At 41.5% G+C, this 21975-nt stretch overlaps 1 protein-coding gene across 1 annotated transcript in view; it reads left to right on the top strand.

The window, feature by feature from the left end:
- LOC123802701 (myomegalin) overlaps window positions 1-21975 on the top strand; it is a 66571-nt gene that overhangs the window by 19818 nt on the left and 24778 nt on the right. Inside the window, 6 exon segments of the mRNA XM_087860571.1 lie at window positions 960-1076; window positions 1447-1584; window positions 2403-2515; window positions 3689-3816; window positions 14377-14465; window positions 19897-20129. Of these exon segments, the coding sequence (XP_087716697.1) occupies window positions 960-1076; window positions 1447-1584; window positions 2403-2515; window positions 3689-3816; window positions 14377-14465; window positions 19897-20129 (818 nt within the window).

The raw sequence follows: 21975 nt of genomic DNA on the forward strand, positions 1-21975 counted from the left end.
CACATAGTGAACTATCAGCATTGATGGAATTCGAAGTAGTTTTTACTGCTTCTAACTTACATTTTATATCTTAAAGAAACAGATGCTGCTTTCTTTAGGAAGCTTGACTATACCTTAAACTAGGTTTGTGACATCTCTCTTCTTTGTCACACCTATTTCCTTTAATTATCTCCAGATAGTTCCTTACGTGGGGGTCCTGGCTGGCTCAGTCGGTTAAGCATCTTCCTTCAGCTCAGGTCATGATCTCAGGGTCATGGGATAGAGTCCTACATTGGGCTCCCTTCTCAGCAGGGAGCCTGCTTCTCCCTCTGCCTGCTGCTCCCCCTGCTTGTGCTCTCTCTCCCCCCACCCTCTGACAAATAAATAAATAAAATCTAAAAAAAAAATAGTTCCTTACAATGTGTATTTACAAATAACTTGCCATCATGATAAAGAATATATGGATGTGTTAGAATCTGCAGGAAAGGCATTATAACCTCGTGTTCTGAGTCTGCTTCCTTGAGTTCACATTCTGGATCTCCCGCTTCCTCGCTCTGTGACTTTGAACAGGTTCCTTAATTTCTCTCTGCTTCAGTCACCTCTCTGTAAACTGGGGAATAAAAGAGTAGTGATTCTGTTGGGTTGGTGAGGATTCACTCGTCTGCTAATGGTGACCCATTTTGTAAGCAGCACAATAAACTCATTCATTAAGCAAATTTGAAATGTTTCGTAGTGCTGACTAAAGTGGAGGACATCCTTAAGGCTACCGTTACAGCTTCCCATGCAACACCCTTTGGTACCACACCGTGTGGTTTATTGATGTGATCCACCAGAACACTGTAACTCAGCTTCTGGTTGGCACTCGCATTCCTGGCTGATGGTGATACAATATGGAAGAGCCTTGGCCTAGGGGTTCAAATATGAATGTGACAGATACTGTGTCCTCTGCACACTGACTTCAGGACTTCTTCTCTCCACAGATGGAACTTTCTGCACTACAGTCCATGGTGGCCGTGCAAGAGGAAGAGCTGCAGGTGCAGGCTGCTGACATGGAGTCCCTGACCAGGAACATACAGATTAAAGAAGACCTCATAAAGGTCCTTCAAAGCTCTTTCAAGATCCTTGGAAACGATTACAGCTCAGAATACCTGCAGGGCATCTTCAGACAACATTTAGATACCCTGAGTCCCTTGGCCAGTACTTATTTCCTTGATGCACTGTCGGTTTGAGCCTCTTCATATCACCGTATTCTTTTTGACTTGTATTAGAGTTGCTGAGATTTCACAAAGAGTGTATTATTTCATATGGCTTATCAATATTCCACTTGAAAGTACAGCAGACTGTTTCAGGGACTTCTGCTCCTTTGCTCCTCTGCTAAATAGCAGTTTGCAGCCCCGAGATCAAGAGTCGCATGCTCCACTGACTGAGCCGCCCCACATTTTTATTCATTTTTTTCTTGACCTTTAGGACCTGCAGATGCAGCTGGTTGATCCTGAGGACATACCAGCTATGGAACGCCTGACCCAAAAAGTCTTACTTCTTCGGGAAAAAGTTGCTTCAGTAGAGTCACAGGGTCAAGAAACTTTAGGAAACTGAAGACAACAGGTAAGTCATTGGACTATAAACCTTATTTTTACTGTGAAACAAACACTGGAAAAGCTGTCGATCTCAGTGATCTCTGAAGGGGAGAGATCTCTGTGCTCTAAAGTTGCCTGCCTTGGTCAGCAGCAGCAAGAGATACCCCTAACATTTGTCATTCCTTTCTAGCTGCTCCTCCATAGCTGACCTCTCTTCAGTGCCAGATTTAAAAACGACCTATTGCCTGTACTCCCTGTTATCATCTCTCTCACTAACTACTCATTTCACTCCAGTCCTGGCTTTTAACTCGAGCAGTTCACTTAAACAGACCTCTCTGCTGGTTGCGTACGTCGTGGCTCATGTTGTTAACAGCACTTACTGTAGAGCTCTCTGCGACACAGGTCTGTGATTGATGGTGTCTCCTCCACCCACTAGATAGTAAGCTGATCCCTAGAACAGAGCCTGGCACATAGAATGTGCTCAATAAATATTGACTGAATGAATGAAGAATACCAATAAGTCCTACTGTATGTGTCCTTCTGGCACTTCCTCTCTTTCCCTTCCACTCCCTTCTCTTAGCTCTTTGCTGCGCTTCTGGCCTCTCTCTCCTCTTTCTTCTTCTTGCTTCCATGTTTGACTTCTGCCCTATAGAGTTTTAAAGATTAAAAAAAAGATAATGTGACATTGATTTGAAAACTGTATAATAGGAAGTTTAAGCAAGTAGTAAGATGGTGAGCTTTTTTTGGTCATAGTACATGTGAGTACATTCCTTTGGCTGCTTTCTCAGGATCTCTGTGGCTTCATGTCTCACGTCCATTTGCGTACTGCTTCTGTTCTTTCTTCAGTTGCTGCTGATGCTCGAAGGGCTGGTGGATGAACGGAGTCAACTCAGTGAGGCTTTACAAGCAGAGAGACAGCTCTATAGCAGTCTGGTGAAGTTCCACGCCCATCCAGACAGGTAGGAGAGTGACGGCAGTGTTTACCCTTCCATTCTTCTCTAGGAGCAGATGCTTCTGATCTCAAAGCAGGGAGAAAAAGAGAGAGAGACAATTACTAGGATTACTCAGTTTGTCATTTGTGGTGTGTGGATCTCTCAGAGCCCAGTGTTTACATCTTAAGTCAGGAATAGTGCCTATCTCCTATAGCTACACAGTGATCAAATGAGAAGACTTGTCAGGAAATCGAAGACAGCAAGTAAGTCATTGGAATATAAACTAAAATAATGCCTTGCATATAGTAAACACTCAGTGTTTTCCTTTCGTTCCTCTGCTCCATGTCCTGGGTAAGGGCTGTTCCGTTCCAAGAGTGAGGATAGAAGGGTATTGATACTCGCCAAGTATCACTGAAGAAAATATATTCACCACGATGGCTAGTATCAACCCAGGATCACTGATAGCCATCATGGTGAATATATTTGCTGGTACCTCTTGACTTTCGGTCATGTATATTATGTCGTTCTGGTTCATTTTATATTCCCTTTATTTTTTTTTTTCTCATTCTGCCTTCTCCCCTTGTCCCTTTTTCTCTTTCCTAATTTTTATTATTTTACTATTCATTTTCTTCTAGTTTGTTGTTCAGCTTAAGCATCATTTTTCTTTCTACTTCAAAGAAATGAAGGGAGAGGAAAGATACAAGAAGGACCAGTTGATTGTATTACTTTTTAAAGAATTTCTGGATCTTTAGTCTCTCTAAACTGGATTCCTTTTCAGAGCTTTGTCCAGTCTGGTTACCAAATGAGAGAACACATCTTCAGTAGCCGTCGTACTTGGCTCAGTATTTCTTCGGTTTGCATTTAGGTCTTCCTGGATTTTGGTTTTTCAGAAATTAATACTTGTCAAAAAGTAAAATTTCTCTTATGTCGGCTATAAGGGTATGAGATAAGTCTTAGGAACTATAATTTTTATGTGACATTGGCTCACAATCTAGCATAAAATGACAAGCTTTAAAGAAAGGAGCAGGCCTTGCTGATCTGTCTGCAGTGAAGGATAACAGTGCCCAAACAAAGACCGTGCTCAATTACTGTGTCCTGGAGAGCGTCCTTTAGAAAGTCTCATGGCTCTTCGGAAGTATACGTAGACTCATTACAGTTGATGGCTAATCCGTTTTCCTTCCATATGGGATGTTTACTCAGCTCTGAGAGAGACCGAACTCTGCAGGTGGAACTAGAAGGGGCCCAGGTGATACGCGGTCGGCTGGAAGAAGTTCTTGGAAGAAGCCTGGAGCGCTTAAGCAGGCTGGAGACCCTGGCCGCCATTGGAGGTGGGGAACTGGAAAGTGTGCGAGTTCGTCACAAGCATGCCTTCTGAGCACTGGCGGGTCAGCCTGCAGCCCAGGATGGAAAACCTTGTTTGCGCTAACCCGAGAGCCTTGTCTGACTCTGGCAGAATTAAAATGGTGACTTGCTAATGGTAGAACTGTTGCCAAGTAGCATCAGCTACAAAGTGAAACTTACTTTAGTCTACCTGTATGGCGCTGTACATATCTATCTCGGAGTTGAATGGTGGAGGTTACAAAGTGTATGTGCACCTTTTAAAGCATTCCATTTCAGTTTTCCCACCATTTCACTCTTTTCCCTGGCCCCTCCCTGTTCCCCCATCTCTTCCCATGGGCCAATGAAGTTTATTACTCCCTTGCTCTCACCGTCCATTTCATATGTTCCATATCATGTCATAAACGCATGCACGTGTATTATTTTTGCCATCTGCCAACTCCTGCTCTTTGACTGAGAGAATTAAACTTTGATTTGACTTGATTTTTTAATCAAATAAAAGTTTCAGGGTGAAAGAGAGAGAGAGATTAAATGTCTATAAGAATGACTTTGCAAAAGTGGTATAATCCTTATCAGAAGGTAATCAAAGCCAAGTCTTGCCATTAGCAGACTCCAAGTATTGGAAGGGTCAAGTCAGAGAGAGGAGGCAAAGATAGTTGAAGTGTTCACAGTAAACCTTCTCCTCTGAAAGTGTTTCAGACGTGATAATTCAGTAATAGTGATAGTGAAATTAGATTAGGTGCAGATTAAATTCCATTAATATTTTTCCTTTAAACCAAGGGTTTTATGTAGTCAGAACACGATTTCAATAAAGACTCCTTTCAGTTTTGAAACATGGAATTTGGTGAACAGGGATTGAGGCTTTCCCACATGTCTTTCAGAGTCATGATTCTTTATGTAAAAAGATAATTTCAAATGTAATGTTTCCCTTTAAATTCAGCATTTCACCAAATTGCTTATTGCAGCCAGAGGAAAGTATTGCTTCTGGTTTTTCATTTGGTAGTGGCACGAGGTGGAGTCCTGTGTTTTTCATGTTTTAGTGCTTAAACATTACTCCATTAAAATAAGTAATAGGCTTTGAGGTGTTTGAATAGTTTAGGAAGAAATGTTGTAGATCTGGGTTGGTAGGTTTGGGCCGTTGTCTCGGTGCTTTCTTATGGCAGCATGACAGGCATAAGAAAGGGGTCCTGGAGATTGTATTTCTGGTAGCTAAATGTCAAGAGTATAAAAAGTAATCAGGATTACTTTGGAGCTTTGCGGGTTCAACACCATGAGGTTTCAGATTTCTGTTGGTTATAAATTTCCTAGATTAGAAGCTGAGATTTCAAGTTTGAAACATGGACTTTGCTGAACAGGGATTGAGGCTTTCCAGCATCATAAAGGTGACTGAGTACTCTTTCTCAACGAGGGGGCGCACAATGAGTTTTCTGTTTTCCCTCCATTATTCACATGACACTAATTTCTTTCACATTTATCTGTTGACATGGGTTGCCTTACATTCTCAATTCTGTCCAACTTTCTGTAACCTTACCCGTGCCTGTAACAACAGATAGAGCATCAGTCAGACCAAAGTGGATAGGGAAGAAAATATTCTGCTGGAGAAGCACCCTGGGATTTTCTGATGAAGTATTTTGTAAAAGATTGATAGCCATAAGCCTTCCTCTTAATGAAATGCTTTCCAGTTTTCATGCGCTTTGGGGTGGGGAGTCATTTAAGAGGGGCATAGGAAGTATAAGCAGAACCATCCACTTTCTTCGTCTTCCAATCTTGAGAGACCCTTTCCTACAAAAAGCTTTTTGTAACTGGAAAAGGATAGAGGGAGTAATTGAACTTACAGAAATGTCAACCCGGCAAAGACTAGTCTGTCATATGATTACACGGCATTTAGGAAGTGTTTTCCCTTTATTTTGCTAACAGACCAAGGAAGCTTTATAAGTGTCCTGTTAAGATTCAACCATTGGTGATTCTTGGATTCTAATGGCTTATAGTGATTATACTAATTTCTAATTATAATCCTGCTTCTATCATCCTCCAACAGTAGGAATTTCCCGTGGTGTCTTGAACTGTTACTAAGTGTTAGAAATTTTAAGGTAGCTGCCCGAATAATGAGGAACCCAACTTCCTATTGAAAAATGATCAAAATAGATTAGTGGGGAAAAGGAAGTGAATGCTGGTCCTGATTTGGATCCTAAAGAGACAGACTGACTTGTGCTACGGTTAATCACCTTTAATATTGGTCCTTGGGAAACATTTTAGATAAGTAAGTGATTTTTGTGGCAAAAGATAAACTTAAGAGATTGATCCTGACACTACAGATGTGACTGGAATCTGCTACTCATGTCCTGGAGTGAGGCTTGTGAACAGTGCTGCCTGGAGAGAGCTGGCCAGCCTAACAAGTTTGTGTGCTAATGTGGCATCTTATTAGAGAACTTGACTCTGATGAATTTTGTTCTATAACCCACAGATAGATGATGCTGTGATTACCCACATCACTCACAGAATTCCATCTACCGTGATAGCATATGATTCCATTCTCTCCTCAGGAGCACAGACCCTTTTTCTTATGGGATTATTTGACCTTTGTCAGGCATTTTTCAGCCTTAATAATTTTAGAGAAAGCATCATGGGCTTGTAGAACCTTGTGCTTGAATTAAAAAAAAAAAAATCTTGAATGAATTAAACCCAGGCCATGATTAATTAGAAGCATAGAACTTAATTTATGAAAAATTCATATCAATAGATTTGCTTTTACTTACATTTCCTTTTTGAATAATAGCAAATATGCAAAGTAATGGTTGTGAGAGTCAGGGGAGATGAAGTCTATAGTTCTTAGAGCTGTAGACTTGAAAAGGACCTCCCAGAACATTTATTTTAATGAATGAAATGGAAGTCCTTTTTTTTTTTTTTTTTTGGAAGTCCTTTTGATAGATATTTCCCTTACCCTTTACTGTTGCAGAAGTCTGACGATTATTAGTGCCTAGTAAAAGTCAACGTTTTTCTGGTGTTTTCTTCTTAGCTATTTAGCCAAGTTATCATTTTTTTAAAAGGCACAACTGGGCTCTTTTAATATTATCAGCCTTTTGCTCTGAGAGGTATGTGCTTATCCTGAATCTCACGGACCCCTCTCCCACACCCACTTCTCTTCATTCACTGCGGACAGCAGGGGTGTTGTTGGTACCTCTACTTCCTTATTCATATTTTTAAAAGATTTGTCAATGTCATTATATACAGTAAGACATATGTAAAGATTAAGAAAATTGTGACCTATATAGGATATTAGATCCTAGCCACAAAAAGTTTCCTGGAGGGAAGCTACTTGCATAATTTATACCTAAGTGACCTCTGGAACAGATACACATAAAAGACCTTTCACTTTCATGCTTATTTATGCTAATTTGGTATCTGGTCTTGGGAAGTTTGATTCACAGATTCAAAACAGTTCAAGAAAATTGATGTTAGTTCTGTCTCTCTTCCAGTTTAATCTAGGGTTTTCTGATGAGGGAAAGGAGAAGCAGGTCAGACTATACCAAAAAATTGCTCCTTTCATTGAGGAATAAAAATTGACCTACCTATAGTCACTTCCTTTTAGAGTGCTAATCTTAAAGGGGCAATACTTCAGTTCCTTTGCTTTCCTTGAGCAACTAGTATTAGCAAACTCTCGTTCCTGTTTGTTAGGATAAAGTTGTTGTTTTCTGGTTTCATGGTCTTTTTTTTTTAAAGATTTTATTTTTATTTATTTGAGAGAGAGAGAGCACAAGCCAGGGGAAGAGGGAGAGGGAAAAGCAGACTCCCTGCTGAGCAGGGAGCCTGACTTGACTTGGTGGTTGATTCCAGGACCCTGGGATCATTACCTGACCTAAGGCAGACACCCAACCGACCAAGCCACCCAGGCACCCCTCATGGTCTTTTTATATGAAAAAGACATAGAATCTCCACATTTGATGTCCCTGAAAAACTCAAGTTGCCTCTTCAACGAGGGCCCCAGTAGTAATTCCAAGGGTCTGCAGCCAATGCCTTGGGACAGTCGTCCTATGAAGCTAGGAAGAAATAGTAGTGACCCACGCCCTGACAGTCCACTTTCCATCTTGCCTTGTAGAGATGGTAGAGGTAGAATAAATGAAATTAGCTTTCTTTTTCAGATGCTAACATCCTGTGAGAAGCAAGCATATAAAAGAAAAGCATCCTCTTTTCTTTAAGGTTAAAATTTAGAGAGCTTTTCTTCTCCCTTTGGTCGTGAAGAACCATCCGTACTGTAGAAAGAGTAGTTAGGAGTATGGAGCTTATATGAGGCAACCTGGTAATAAAAAATAGAAGGAATGAGTCATTGGGACAGCATGTCAGAGTGATTTCTGTACGTTAATAATTTTTGAGTCTTAGAACATTTTGGAATATGGATTTAAGGCACCTTCTCACTAGACATTTAGAGTAATAACTTTGTTAAACAACTTTTTTATAATTAGAAGACAGGCATGTTGCTTTTAAGTAGTCTGAGTATTGACAAAAGGTAAGTCGTCAACTTCTTTCTATATAATCACATGAGCCAGGACGAGTTTCCCAAATAAAAAATCTGTGTTGTAATTTGCTTCCAGTAGAGGATGGAAGTGGAAGGGAAACATAACATGTAAAGCTGACAATACCAATTTTACCAGATTTCAAAAAAGAATGATTAAACTTACGAAGTGATGTACTAATTCTTTTTGCATTACTTTCCCGTTATGTTGTTTAATGTCAAATTCCAGAAATAAAATTTTTTTACTTATCATACTGTTTTCCTTTTGCTAAGCCTGGAAGGATAAAGTAGGAAGTTCAGCAAGAAGATGTTCGATAAAGAATAATATGAAGAATAGGGGTGTTAAGTAGATGAACTAAGTCAGCTTCCTTGTTCCCTTTAAAAACTCATAATTGTCTAGCATATGCATGTAGCTTTGCCTTTCGTATATAACATGAGTATTGCTTCCTTTTGCAATTACCAAAATCATTGCTCTAAAATACCAACCTCTCAATCTGTAAACGTTAGAGGCATGTGTGTGTACAAGTATGTTCTATAATTCATGAATTTCTGTTTCCATGAAGTATTCAGTTTGACAATAAAAGCAGTTTTACTTCTATCACTTAAAATTTTGGTCCTAGGGCCGTCGAGAAAAAGTAAAGTGATTTCCTACCAATTTAAATGAAGAAGGAAATGACAAGTGATCCAATAACTTGGCATTAGATTATTTATAGGACTATATTCCCACCAAAATAAGCTGTATATTTTCCTCTGGAAATTCATTTCTTCCTGGCACTGTGCTGTGTTAAACTGTGTTAACATTTGTGCTAAAATGGAGAGTGTTCTTTTTAACACATAACACATAAGTGTTAGAATTTCAGCTACTTTAGTTGAGACACAGAAAATTGTTACTGATCCAATAAAAGTATCAAAGGCCAAACAGTAACCATTTGGTTTCATTCTTGAAAAGATTGATGAGAAGTAGAGAAAGCTCATGTCTTTTTTGTTTGTTTCCTTATAGGAGAACCAGTGTTATTGATCATTGTACTAAAAATCCAAGTGGAAGTGAAGGCTCCAGAATGAGTGAATGCTTTTGTAATTTATTTAACTAGAGGAGGGAAGAGGAAGAAACTGGATTATTCTTCCGTCAAAGAAGTGAGACTAAAGAAAGCATTACACTTCCCCCAGAAATGTGAAATGAACTCCTTAGGCTTAAAAACTCTTTCTTGTTCTCCTTGCTGTGGGAGAGCAGTAGCAAGCAGGACGGAGATTTGAGGAGCCACCTGTTACGGTCAGTGGTGCTACTCCCATAAAATGTTCCTGGAAAGGCCTGCTGCTTGTGTTCTTTGAGGGAAAAAAAAGAGGCCATGAGCAGGAAGAACTCCTTGACATTACAGAATTTTAAGTCCCTGGAAAATTGCTTTCTGAATAAAGTACAGGCTGGAAAGCTGCCTTAGAGATGTTGCAATATAAAGACAAAGATACACCGTAAAGGGGCTTGACTGCAGACTGCGGTTTTCTTTCCTTAGCTACCTCTGTTCCCGGAGCAGAATCTGTCTAGTGGAAGAATTTTATTTCTCAGCAGAAGCTTATGGAGGACTATATGAAATCTTAAAGTTCTTTTATGGTCCAGAAGGGAATGGATGCAGAGTTTGACAGGAGACCTTTTTTGTTTGAATCTGTCATAAAGCATCATAATATTTAAATCGGGGATAGTTTAGTTGGTTCGTGACATGAACGTGTGAGTGTTCTTGTAATAATGAGCACATGGCAGGTCCCTAAGAGAGAGTGGGAGATGGCCCAGAGAATCTGGTTTGAGAGCCTGGCCCTGAGGGGAAGACCAGCCGGGAGCTTGGCACCACATGCTTACCCATGCTGTACAGTTTTCGTTCTTTGAATCCCCTTTCAAATTAGTCAAACAGGACTCCTGCTATGTTCTGAGTAACTATATGGGAAATATTACTCCTTTTCTGTTGGTTGAATATAAATAGCTAAAAGGGGAAACAATAATGACTAGAGTAGAATTCAGGGAAAAGGGTCTTGTCATAACCCAGTTTGGGCTCATTATTGAAGAATTAGCATAACACTATATGACTTTTCCTCTAAGGCTTATTCATACATGATGGAGTTTTAAGGCAGTCATAATGTAGTAACGATGAATTCTGTTTGTAAAACACCTGTTCAAAAGAATTCATCCCACTTTACTGACAACTCTGTTTGTTCAACAGTCCTGTGAAGCAGAGAGACCAAAAAGTATTATTTCAAGCCTCCTGTTGGGGGAAACAGATATTCAGAAGGAAGGAAGTGCAGATAGATGCAATCGAGATCATCCAGTTATAATGTTAGGTATTAAATTCCTCTCTGCCGATTACACTTAGGATCTGTGGACACCTTTTTTTTTAGCTCATAGACCATGTCTGCTTACCAACAACAATAATATTATTGAGTATACATTGTGTGCCAAGCACTGTTCTAAGCACTTCAAATGCAGTGAATCCTTTGAAGTTCACTAGTGAACAACTGTATGGTGTGGATATCACTGTTAACCCTAATTAGTAAGTAAGGAAACTGAGTTACAGAAAGGTGGTGGCTTGCCTAAAGTCATATAACTAATGGCAGAAGCAGAAACCAAACCTAGACAGTCAGGCTCCAGGGTCCATGTTCTTAATAATTCTGCCTTCCTCAACTAAAAATTCCACAAACTATCAATTTTTATATCAATGATTAAAAGAAAACATGTACATAACACTTAAATTTTCACAGAAGGATTTGTAGTGTTTTAGAGGCTTTTATTTCTGTGTACTTTATCAAGTCAGATAGCTGGTGGAAAATAATTTTCTAAATCTAAAAGGGATTTGGGATACCACCTCCATTATATATATGGCTCCAAGCCTAGAAATTTGCAAGAACCACAATTTGGGAACCACCATCAAAACCTCAAGTAAAAAAAAAAATTTAATAAAATTTCTAGTCTAGGTGTGCCTGGGTGGCTCAGTCGGTTAAGTGTCTGACTTTGGCTCAAGTCATGATCTCAGGGTCCTGGGACTAAGTCCCCCATCGGGCTCCCTGCTCAGCAGGGAGTCTGTTTCTCCCTCTCCAACACCCCCCACACACACACTCATTTTCTCTAATAAATAAATCTTAAAAAAAAATTTCTAGTCTGACTTGTAAAACTTAATCTGGAGATAAAACCTGGAGACGAGAAAGTGAAATTTGAAGTGACAGGCTCTTAGTTTCCAGAGAATCTGAAATAATAACCAGAAGACCCACCAATATAAAGCATGGTACCTTTTTTTTAAACATTTTTTTTTTAGGATAGTACCTTTAAATTATAAATTTGGAACATTACAAGTTAGTTTGGAAGATAGCATTTTGTTGCCTTGTAAAAGCTTAGAAAAGGGTATTCCCTCACAAAAGAGAAATTATTTTATTGTCATTGATTTTAAAAAAATGGTAACAGAAAGGTGTCTAGTGTCAACTTACAGGGCTTCATGTGGGATAACTTATTCAGTCCAATGTTTTCTATAAGATTTTTTCAACTTGATTCTAGCCGCCTCCCCCCACAGCCTTCAGCGTTCTAATTCACATTGGTGAAAGATTGAGCAGCTGTTGAACTCCCCTGAAGGAGCTACAGCAGACTAAGCTAGCTAAAAATAGATAAGGAAAGCAAAACTCCTACATACTAGAATGTTGGGATGAAATGGGCATTCTTAACTTGGTCTCCCTTTAACTCCTGATGAAGTCAAAACCATGGTATTGTGTCCCTGAGTGAATTAAAGAGAGAACATTACCTAAAAATGCAGATGTGGCATCAGAAAGCTACAAAGGTAAGTGGAGGGCAGAACGTATGAGATGAAAGCCTTCAAGACCAGTGACAGTCACTTTTTCCAGTCATCCATTACCTTACTCCTGGAACCTAGCACAGGAATCCTCTTGGGATGTGGGGCAGCCTGGCCACACAAGCCACTGAGAATGATAATGGAGATGAGTTCAACTCATCCAGCTGAGCTTTCTTCAACCACAGGATCTTGCTCTAGCCCAGATCTCAGGGGAGAAACAATGTGAAAACTATGTTTTCTTAATCTGTCATTGAGGGGGACATTCATTTTCTTTGCCAGAAAAAAGTGAAAGATTCTGATCTCTACTGTTGTGCAGGGAAAGATTTTCCAAAATAAACATAATAAGATATGGAGGTCCACAAGTGAATTGGCATCCTGGATTTCAGTGAGTTACCAAAGCTTAGGGAGTGTGTTCATCCATCTCTCTGCAGCCAGTATTGTGAATGAGATGGTTCTGGGGCTTGTTTGAAAAAGTGTGGGAAACCCCTATTGTACACTGTTTGCCAGGGAATTCCTAAGAATGCTGAGTGGTGGAGGTACCTCCTTGTAGGTAGGACCTTATTGAAGAGGGCACAGGAACGTGGTGCAAAGTTAATACAACATTTGTGGAATGAGTCATAAGATTAAGTTGTTAGGGCAACTACCTTTTAGTACTTTAATAAGATTGGCCTGGGTCATTGCAAATACTCTGGCATGAACTGGCAGATGACAAGAGATGGAATGAAGGTGTGAGCTGCTCCTGTTCACCTTACCTGCAGAGAGGGTAGTGGATGCTCATTATTCATCCACGGATGTCTGAGCTCAGGAGCAGGTCTTTGGTCTTGGAGGAAGAGACAAAGATAAAGATCTGATTTGTCACCAGAAGGAACAGTGAGTTGCCTCTGTCTGAAGGTCAAGAGACTTGACTCCTTGGCACACCTCTTGTCAGGACTAGCTATATAACCTTGGACAAACCACCTAATTTCTTCGGGCACAGGTTACTCAGTGGTCAGAAGAGGAGTTTTAAAGGTTGGTTGCTGAGGCCAGGGTCAGAACTAGAGCTCAAGCTTCATTAACTTGGGCAGATTCTATAAGACCTGTTCTGTAGAGTGTCATGGTGGATTTTCTTTGGTGTTAAAATGAATTAACCATCATAAATTCCTCCATTTTCAGAAGAAATCAGTAATGTGGGCCACAGGTCTTAACCTAAAATCCGATGGACAGTCTTTTATTGTAACAGATGTGGAGAGGAAGAAATGCCCCAGCTTTGTTCTGTCCAATATGGTAGCCATGAGCCATGTGTGACTCGTTGAATTTGAATTTGAATTTAAATTAAATTAAATTAAATTAAATAATTCAGCTCCTCAATCATCCTAGCACATTTCGAGTGCTCAGTAGCCACATGTGTCTACTGTATTGGGCAGCACATGCATAGAGTTGCAGAAAGTTCTGTTGGTCAACACTGTCTCAAACCTTTGCCCAGACCACAAACTGCAGTTATTTGTCCTCTCTGAGTGCAAGACATAGATATCTGTGCCCTCGGGTGACTGTGTCTGTCTTTAAGGAATGAAAGAATGTATTAAAACTCATTTGGACAAAGAAATATAAGACACCCTTCAGGCAAAAGATGTTGGCATTGAACAAGAGTTTGAGAGAGATGGGGAGGTTAAAGGAAGGAATTAGGAAACACCCAAACCATTCTGTGCCTTGAGTCTTAACTAGTCCTGAGCTTCCGTAGGACACAGAGCCCCTAGAGAGGTAATGTCACCCCATGATCCCGGAGATGGAAAAGTATGAGAAAAGCAGGTCTCCCTTAATCCCCAGGAAATCAGGGACCCTCTCAGTACTTGATGGTGGGGAAAAGGTTAGTCATGTTGGGCCCATGTGTCAAAAGAGAAGGTCGTGACATAGCCAGATTGGCAGGACAAGAAATAGTTCAGGCTTTCTGGAAGTAGGTGAGAGGGGGGACCACTCTAACAGCCAGCTCCTTAGTGCAGGTCTGTGCAGTCAAAGCCAGCGAATGTTCTAAGGCTTAAGCTTCAATATTAGGAAGAAAGTATCAGTGACATAAGGCTTTTCTACAGATCTGGCACACTGGTTCCACCTTCAGCCCTACTGGATAGGGGGCCATGCATATGGGGAAAGGAGGAAATCAGAGGCAGACGGCAAAAAGTGTAATTTTAGCTACTGTCTGGAAGCCACCTATGAAGGGAATCACCTTTCTCTTCTGGACTCACTTCCAGGTGCTGCTGCAGGGGACGATACTGAAGATGCTAGCACTGAGTTCACGGACAGCATTGAGGAGGAGGCTGCACACAATAGCCACCAGCAAGTAAGTCCAAGTCAGGTTCTGGGTTCCCAGGGTGGAAGGCTCATAGCCCTTTGGGGTCTGGTGGTCTCCTGCGGCCCTTGTGAGCCTAGGGTAAGAAGCTATCTTTTTATAAAAACCACTTCCCAGTCTTTCCGCCCTCCCTGAGCTTCCCAGCCACCTTACCAGCCAACCCCTATCCTTACTCCACTTTTCTCTCCAATCCACCTTTTTTTTTTCCTTTTTACTCCTTCTATCTCTTGTTCCTCCTTCCCACCTTTGCCCCTATGTACCATCTATAGCTATAGCTTCAGAAGAATTTTCACTTACAACAAGACCATGGACAGTTCCCCTCTTGGGCTTTTGTATTTGAAACACACCACAGAAGCCAGGGAGTCATTGGAGGGCTGCTTGGGGAGGTGGCAGGCCTAAGACCTGCTTCAGGAGAGTGCTCTCTGAGAGCCTCCAAGAGGACTGGAATGCTTCCAAAGCAGGGATCTGTCTTGGTGAAATCTCGTTACACAAAAGAGAATTCCGTTGGGCAACCTGACAGACCACCCAGGTTGGGACACATCAGTGACCAGCAGGTGACACTTCAAGAGCAAGCCCCCATCAAACCTCAGAACTTGGTACCCAAGGCTGAAACACTGTTCCCACCAGCCATCAGTGAAGGTGTAAGCAGCATGTTCGCAAGCTCAAGAGTTGAATGTCCTGGACCTCAGAGATTAAGTCACCGATATTGATCCCCTTGCACTCACTGGCACTCCTATGTGTCTCCACCTTGCCCAGTGACACTTAGCAATCATGTCTCCTGGATGAATCATGCCTGTGAGTCTCTGAGTTATGAAGGAGAAAGTGGATCATTGGTATCCATTCTTCTGCAGAAGTAGCTGGGGTTTTCCAGTAATAGCTTCCTTGGAGCTATTAAGAAAACTGCCTGGAAAATGAGGCTTTCTGGGTCTGCCTCTGTACCTCCTGTAGAAGAAAAAGAGGAGACCAACAAAAAGAACCTACATGAACATTCCTTAAATCTCGTAGGACTTGGCACAGTCTTTGGCTCTTGAGGACATGAGTAGTTAGTTGTCTGGGATACCTCACATCCTCAACACCATTTCTTTACCTTCTACCAAGATCCCCCTTTTGTTGCTCTAGCCACACCTGACCCTTACTTCTCCTTAAATTCTTGCATGAGTTCTACTTCTCTTTTTGCTTGAACAGCTTCTTCTAAGTCCTCCTAACCAATGCTTGTGACTTTAATTATGTAAACTACTACCCCTCTGGACAGATCCCTCTGCCTCGCACTCCTTAATGTTACTGAGGAGCTTTGGGGAGAAGAGAGGGATCTGCAAGATAAGCAAATGTCCACTCCAAGAGTTAGATTGGGATGTCAGTGGTCACTGGTGGTTATTGCTGCTGTGGACAGGATTAGCTTCAGAAAAAGTGAACAAGAGACACAGATGTGAAGCATCTTCCTATAGCGTAGCATGGAGCAAATGACCAGACCGCATTTTGAGAAGGTCGGTTCAACCCTGGAATAAACCTTTACATTGGGGCATGTGTATTTCCCTTGCCATGTCTGCCCTATTACTTGGCCAAGATACTTAATAAATTATTAGTCCACCTTTCTATGAGGGCTTGACTCATGATAGACAAATTTATGTACCTGCCGGATGAAGAATATCTTGGGGAAGCATCTTTTTCTTTCCATCACCTTTCCTTGAAAATCAATCTCTAGTTTTGGGTAGGAGGAACCTTGGTGTATGATATCATTGTAAATTCACTTCAACCTTTCTGGAGTTTGAGGGCGTGACTGTCCTGCTGCCAAATAAATAAAGCTTGTTTTGCTGTAACTGTTTTGTGTCCAGATTCTCAAAACTGTGTGTGCTGGTTTCTGGGGAAATAGTCCCTTACAATCATGCTCTGAGTTCCTCCTTGCTGTGTCCTTGGAAGGTAAACTTTACTCAACACCAAGCTACCTTCCTACCTCAGGCATACCCAGACTTCCCCTCACAAACACATCCCACTTGGTGTTCCTTCCACAGCAAGAGCTATCTTTTGGCCAAAGCAAGTTGCTTCATCCCTATTTTTTTTAATAATTTTTTATTATGTTATGTTAGTCACCATACAGTACATCCCAAGTTTTTGATGTAAAGTTCCATGATTCATTACTTGCGTATAACACCCAGTGCCCCATGCAATACGTGCCCTCCTTATTTTTGGACTCATTTACATCAGGAAGTCTCAGGTCTGGCTATGTTGGTAATTTTCCCCAAGTATCTCCCACAAAATCCCATTCTCAAGCAAATGTAAGGTCTGTAATAACTAGGAAATGCCTGTGTAACGAATCAAGCATTGCCTTTCTTCTTTTGAACTTTTGCAGTGGAAAAAAGTTAATCAAGAATCAAGATTCAAATGCAATGAAGGAGAAAAAAGTCAGTAGACTTAGTGTGAAGAACTTGAGAAAAAATCATTAATGCCCTTCATGGGTGTGAGAACTGATTTACATTTACCTATGTCATAGGGTAAAAAGAAAACAACTCAATTCAAATAAGAGATCAGACGTGTAGGGTCAAAGGAAACCCAGTACACACAAAAAAGGTTTAATTAGACCATGGAAGCACTAGAACAGATGAATTAGGAAATGGCCGGTGGGGAGGAACCTGTCAGAGATATGATTAACAATAGACCTAAAGGATTCATCCTACCACCACACATACTGAAAGCCCTGGGGTTTTATTTGGGGAAAATGTAGAAATATCGACTTTCCATGGATGAGAAAGAAAAACTGATTAAAAGCTAGATTCTGAGTCATTTTTCATGCATTTACATTTTAATTTTAAAGATAAGTTAGCCAAAGTAAGCTCCCTTTGACACAGAACCCAAATTAGCTTGGAAACAAATCATAGCTCTATTTTCTTATTTTAAAGTGGGAAATTAGACCAGGTGTACCTTCAGGCCCTTTCTGGTATTGACATTCTGTGGTTCTTATTTTTTTTTTCTTTTTAAAGAAACTAGGTATATTTAAATCAATAGAACATCACATAGATGCAGAAGGAAGTTTAAAAATAGATGGTACAGCTGGGGCACCTGGGTGGCTCAGTCAGCTGGGCAGCCAGCTATTGATCTCCACTCAGGTTTTGATCTCAGGGTCATGAGTTCAGGCCCTGCATTAGGCTCCTCGCTGGGTGTAGAGCCTACCTTAAAAAAAAAAAAAAAAGATAGGTATCATTAAAGTGAGATTTATTTTTTTTTTTAGATTTTATTTATTTATTTATTTATTTGAGAGAGAGAGAGAGAGAGAGAGAGAGAGAGAGCACGAGCAGGGGGTAAGGGTAGGGCGAGAGGGACAAGCAAACACCCCTGCTGAGCAGGGATACTGATGCAGAGCTCAATCCCAGGACTCCAGGATGATGACCTGAGCCAATGGCAGAGGCTTGACCAAATGAGCCACCCAGGCACCCCGAGGTGAGATGTTATTTTTAAAGAGAAGGAACACTTACTTAGGTTTTAGAGAGATATAAAGTGCCCATATTCAAAGCTGATGGCAATGTTTATTTATTTTTTAAAGGTTTTATTTATTTATTTGAGAGAGAGAGAGCATGAGCAGGGGCAGAAGGGGAAGCAGACTCCCCGCTGAGAAGGGAGCCCAATGTGGGGCTCAATCCCAGGACCCTGAGATCACACACGACCTGAGCTGAAGGCAGACACTTACCCGACTGAGCCACCCAGGCGCCCTGGCAATGTTTATTTCGGTTAAGTTAGTTGGAAAGGGTTTATACAGAAAGGTGACATCACATAGTTTTAATGAGAGGTTGAGGTCCTAAATTTTCAAAAGTGGTTTTATTCAGTCTCCCGTTCTTTGTTTTGTCCCAAGTGCTTGGTGGCACATATGGAGATAGGACAGTGTAACTGAGCCCGGCAGCAGAGCCAGGGAGACAAATGTCAGGCTCAGAGCCCTAGGAATGCCTGGGAAATGAGCAACTGTGTCTATGCATCTTTCTTCATTCTCTTTCTTTGCAACCTCAACTGCTGTGCTACTAAACGCCATGGCACATACATGCCATGAACCAACTCCACCCATACAGCCTAGGTCTTACTACACTCAGTTACAAGCAAAAGTCTATGGCTTTGTGCCAGGCCAAGCAGCTCTGTCAATCATAGATCCGTTTAAGCTGCTCTGGGCCCTGTTCTGTTCAATATATTTATGACCTGAATGAAGATACAAAGCATATAATTAATTCTACAAATCATCCCCAATTGAGTGGGTACTACTTGATTTATGGAGAGCCACATAAAATATTTTGAGGACTTGGATCATTGAGAAATGATTCTGGATAGCCAGAATGCATTTGCCAGCAACAAGTACAAGTCACACTATTAATACAGATAGAAGGAACAGCAAGAGCTAGAAATAGCTGTGGGAGAGAGGTGGAAAACTGGGAGATCAAAATAGACCCGAAGCTAAGTAGAACCCCAAAGTGCAGTCACAGAGAGGAGAAAGAAGCCACATGGCTTTGGGATGTATTAAAATTCATATTGGATGGATGGACAAGAAATGCTTGCACCAAAGTACTTAGTCATACAGTGAGTGCGTTCTCATACTCAGGTTTTAGTTTCTATACTTTTAAAAGTGTGGGGGAAACTGGAGAGGAGCCCAAGATGAACAATAAGACAGTCTTAAAAAAATTCTTTGAGGAAAAGCTACATGATCTCCTTGAGTTGACGCACTGAAGAGTCACTTCAGGGGTATCCACAAAACATAGAAAGGTGTTGGGAAGTTATTTCCGCCTTGTCTTCTTCTCAGGTGCTTAGATTTGTAGAGAGAATTTGCCTGGCAGCATCAGCACAAGGGTGATAACCAACACGTGGGCAGGTGGCCTCACTTTACCTTCTCTGTAGTTATAGGGCGTGATTCTCCTGCTGCCAGTGAAATTAAGCTGCTGTTTTACCTGTAGCTAAGTGCCTTCTGTCTTCGTCTTCCTTTTTAGGGCCTGAGGGGCAGACATGGCCTTAGGCTTTGAGAGCTGGTGTCTCAAGCCGAGATCTTTGTAGTCAAGGACTCGGATGTTGTGGAGTCAAGGAAGTTTCCCGTCTTGTAAGAAGCCTCTCAGGGGACTCTGTCTCCCAGGAAGAGAAGAATCACAGCATCCACACTCTCCAGTCCTGTGTAAACCTCATGTGTTTGCACTGGGTTTTGATATATGATGTGCTTGTGTTTTTTTCTCACCAACATCTGGATGCTGCTCTTCCTGCCCATGGCAGCAATCCCCCCTGCCCTCTTGTGTCCTCCCCACCCAGACCAGTCTCCAGAACCCTTATGGCTGAGGAAGTCCTTAGGGCGAGCTCATTTTAGGGCTGCCTTTTTTGTTCCTATTAAAGGCTGCCTTTGCAATCTGATGTTCCTCTTGGATCCTCTCTCCTGACCTAACTTCTTTAAATTATGATTTTCTTTCAGATCATCAAGGTGGCCTTGGAGAAGAGCCTGGCAGCTGTGGAGACCCAGAATGTATGTCTTCCCCCTCCTTCCTCAACAGGAGGGGACAATAACAGAGGTCTTCAGGAGGAAATGCTCCACCTGAGGGCTGAGATCCACCAGCACTTAGGGGAGAAGAGGAGAGCTGAGGGGGAACTGAAGGAGCTAAAGGCTCAAATTGAGGAAGCAGGATTCTCCTCTGTGGCCCACATCAGGTAGGACACCACCCAGAGAAGGAAAGCTTGTCCATCGAGAGGCCACCATAGCCAAGGAGTTCACCTTGCTGCAGCCAAGGCATTTGTGCTGCTGTAGGGCTTCTTGGTCCACATCAAGCTCCATGTGTTAATGGTTCAAATTCTTTAGAGAAAACTCAATAATATTGGATAATGGTGATCATTCAAATTATTTAAATCTGGTCTTAATTCAGTACAATAGTGCCCATTATTAGCCATGTATTCATGAGTGAAAATCTCCCAGTTGTATGACAGGTGTTGCTCTTTTGCATTGACTGGAACATATGAGAAATCTCCTACTACCCATGATGCTTCACTGCTGTGTGTGGAACCCAAATAGTCCATGAGGGAGGAGGATTTTTACAGGGGCCCCTTTGTTTCCACTCAGCTCTCTCTTAGCAGCATGAATCCCTAAATCATGGAATAGCAATGTTAATAATCTCTGCTGTTTTGTTAACTTTACAAAAGTGGTATATAGCTGATTCATTGGTTAGATTGGCCACTCTGTTTTTTTAAAATATTTTATTTATTTATTTGAGAAAGAGAGAGACAGAGATAGGGTGAGCAGAGGTGGGGAGGAGAGGGAGAAGCAGACTCCCTGCTGAGCAGGGAGCCCGATGTGGGGCTCAGTCCCAGGACCCTAGGTTCATGACCTGAGCCGAAGGCAGGCACTTAACCAACTGAGCCACTTGGGTGCCCCTGGTCACTCTGTTTTTAAAGGCATTTTTTCAAAAGATGCTTGGGGAGCATGCTGATAATGTAGGGTTAATCCATTCACTCCTTCATTCATCCCTGAGGGTCATAATCATTGTGGCCTGTTGTTTAGAACACAGCAGTGCAAAAGTACAAATTTAAATCCATGCCCTATTGTTTCCCTTCCTATTATGTGCCACTTAAACATCCCCACGTCATAGAATAATCTTAGCGCTGAAGAGGACCTTGGCGTCTAGCCTAATCCTTATTTCAAAGTCAAGAAAACTCTGGTCTAAAAAGTTCTAGCAACTTGCTCAAAGTTGCATATTAGTCCATGGCTAGACCCCTGCCTCCCAATTTTTAATATCTAAGCCTTTCCTTCTATGCTATATACTTTGTCAAACAATCTTGGAAGTATTCTTGTGATCATCCTTCATGCTGGTTCTTTCACTCTGAATTACCATGATATTTCTTCTTCTCCTCCTCCTCCTCCTCCTCCTCCTTCTTCTTCTTGTTCTTCAGAAAGAGAGCTCAAGTGGGGGAGGGGTGGAGGGAGAAGGAGACAGAGTCTTAAGCAGGCTCCATGCCATGCTCAGTCTCACAACCCTGAGATCATGACCCGAGCTGAAATCAAGAGTTGGACGTTTAACTGACTGAGTCACCCAGGCACCCCCATGATATTTCTTTCTACTGAAGTGAAATTCTACTTAAGCGAAAGTGTAAGGTTTTTGTTTTTGTTTTTAAAATAAGCTCTATGCCCAACATGGGGCTTGAAGTCATAACCTCGAGATCAAGAGTTGTGTGCTCTACTGACTGAACCAGCCAGGTGCCACAAGCAAAGTTTTGCTTAACTTTTTTTATGTGTAAACTTGATTAAGCTCATGGGTAAGAACAGTACATCTCTTTTGATCATACAGCTGAATATACAATCAAACCAAGTGCAGATACCTCCATGGACTATTTTCTTTTTTCTCCGGAGTTACTAAACTGAAACTCTGAGCTCTCCACACAACCTTAAGAATCACGGATACTGTGGAAGACAGAATCTATCAAACGAATAGCCTATCTTTTGAGGACACTTTGTTGAGCTTTGCTTTCATCGGTTTGTGTCGTGAAAACAGCGGAGTTTTTCCCC

Source organism: Ursus americanus, unplaced genomic scaffold, assembly GCF_024610735.1.
Source record: "Ursus americanus isolate L20-20 unplaced genomic scaffold, mUrsAme1.1.p SCAF_96, whole genome shotgun sequence".
Classification (NCBI taxonomy): domain Eukaryota; kingdom Metazoa; phylum Chordata; class Mammalia; order Carnivora; family Ursidae; genus Ursus; species Ursus americanus.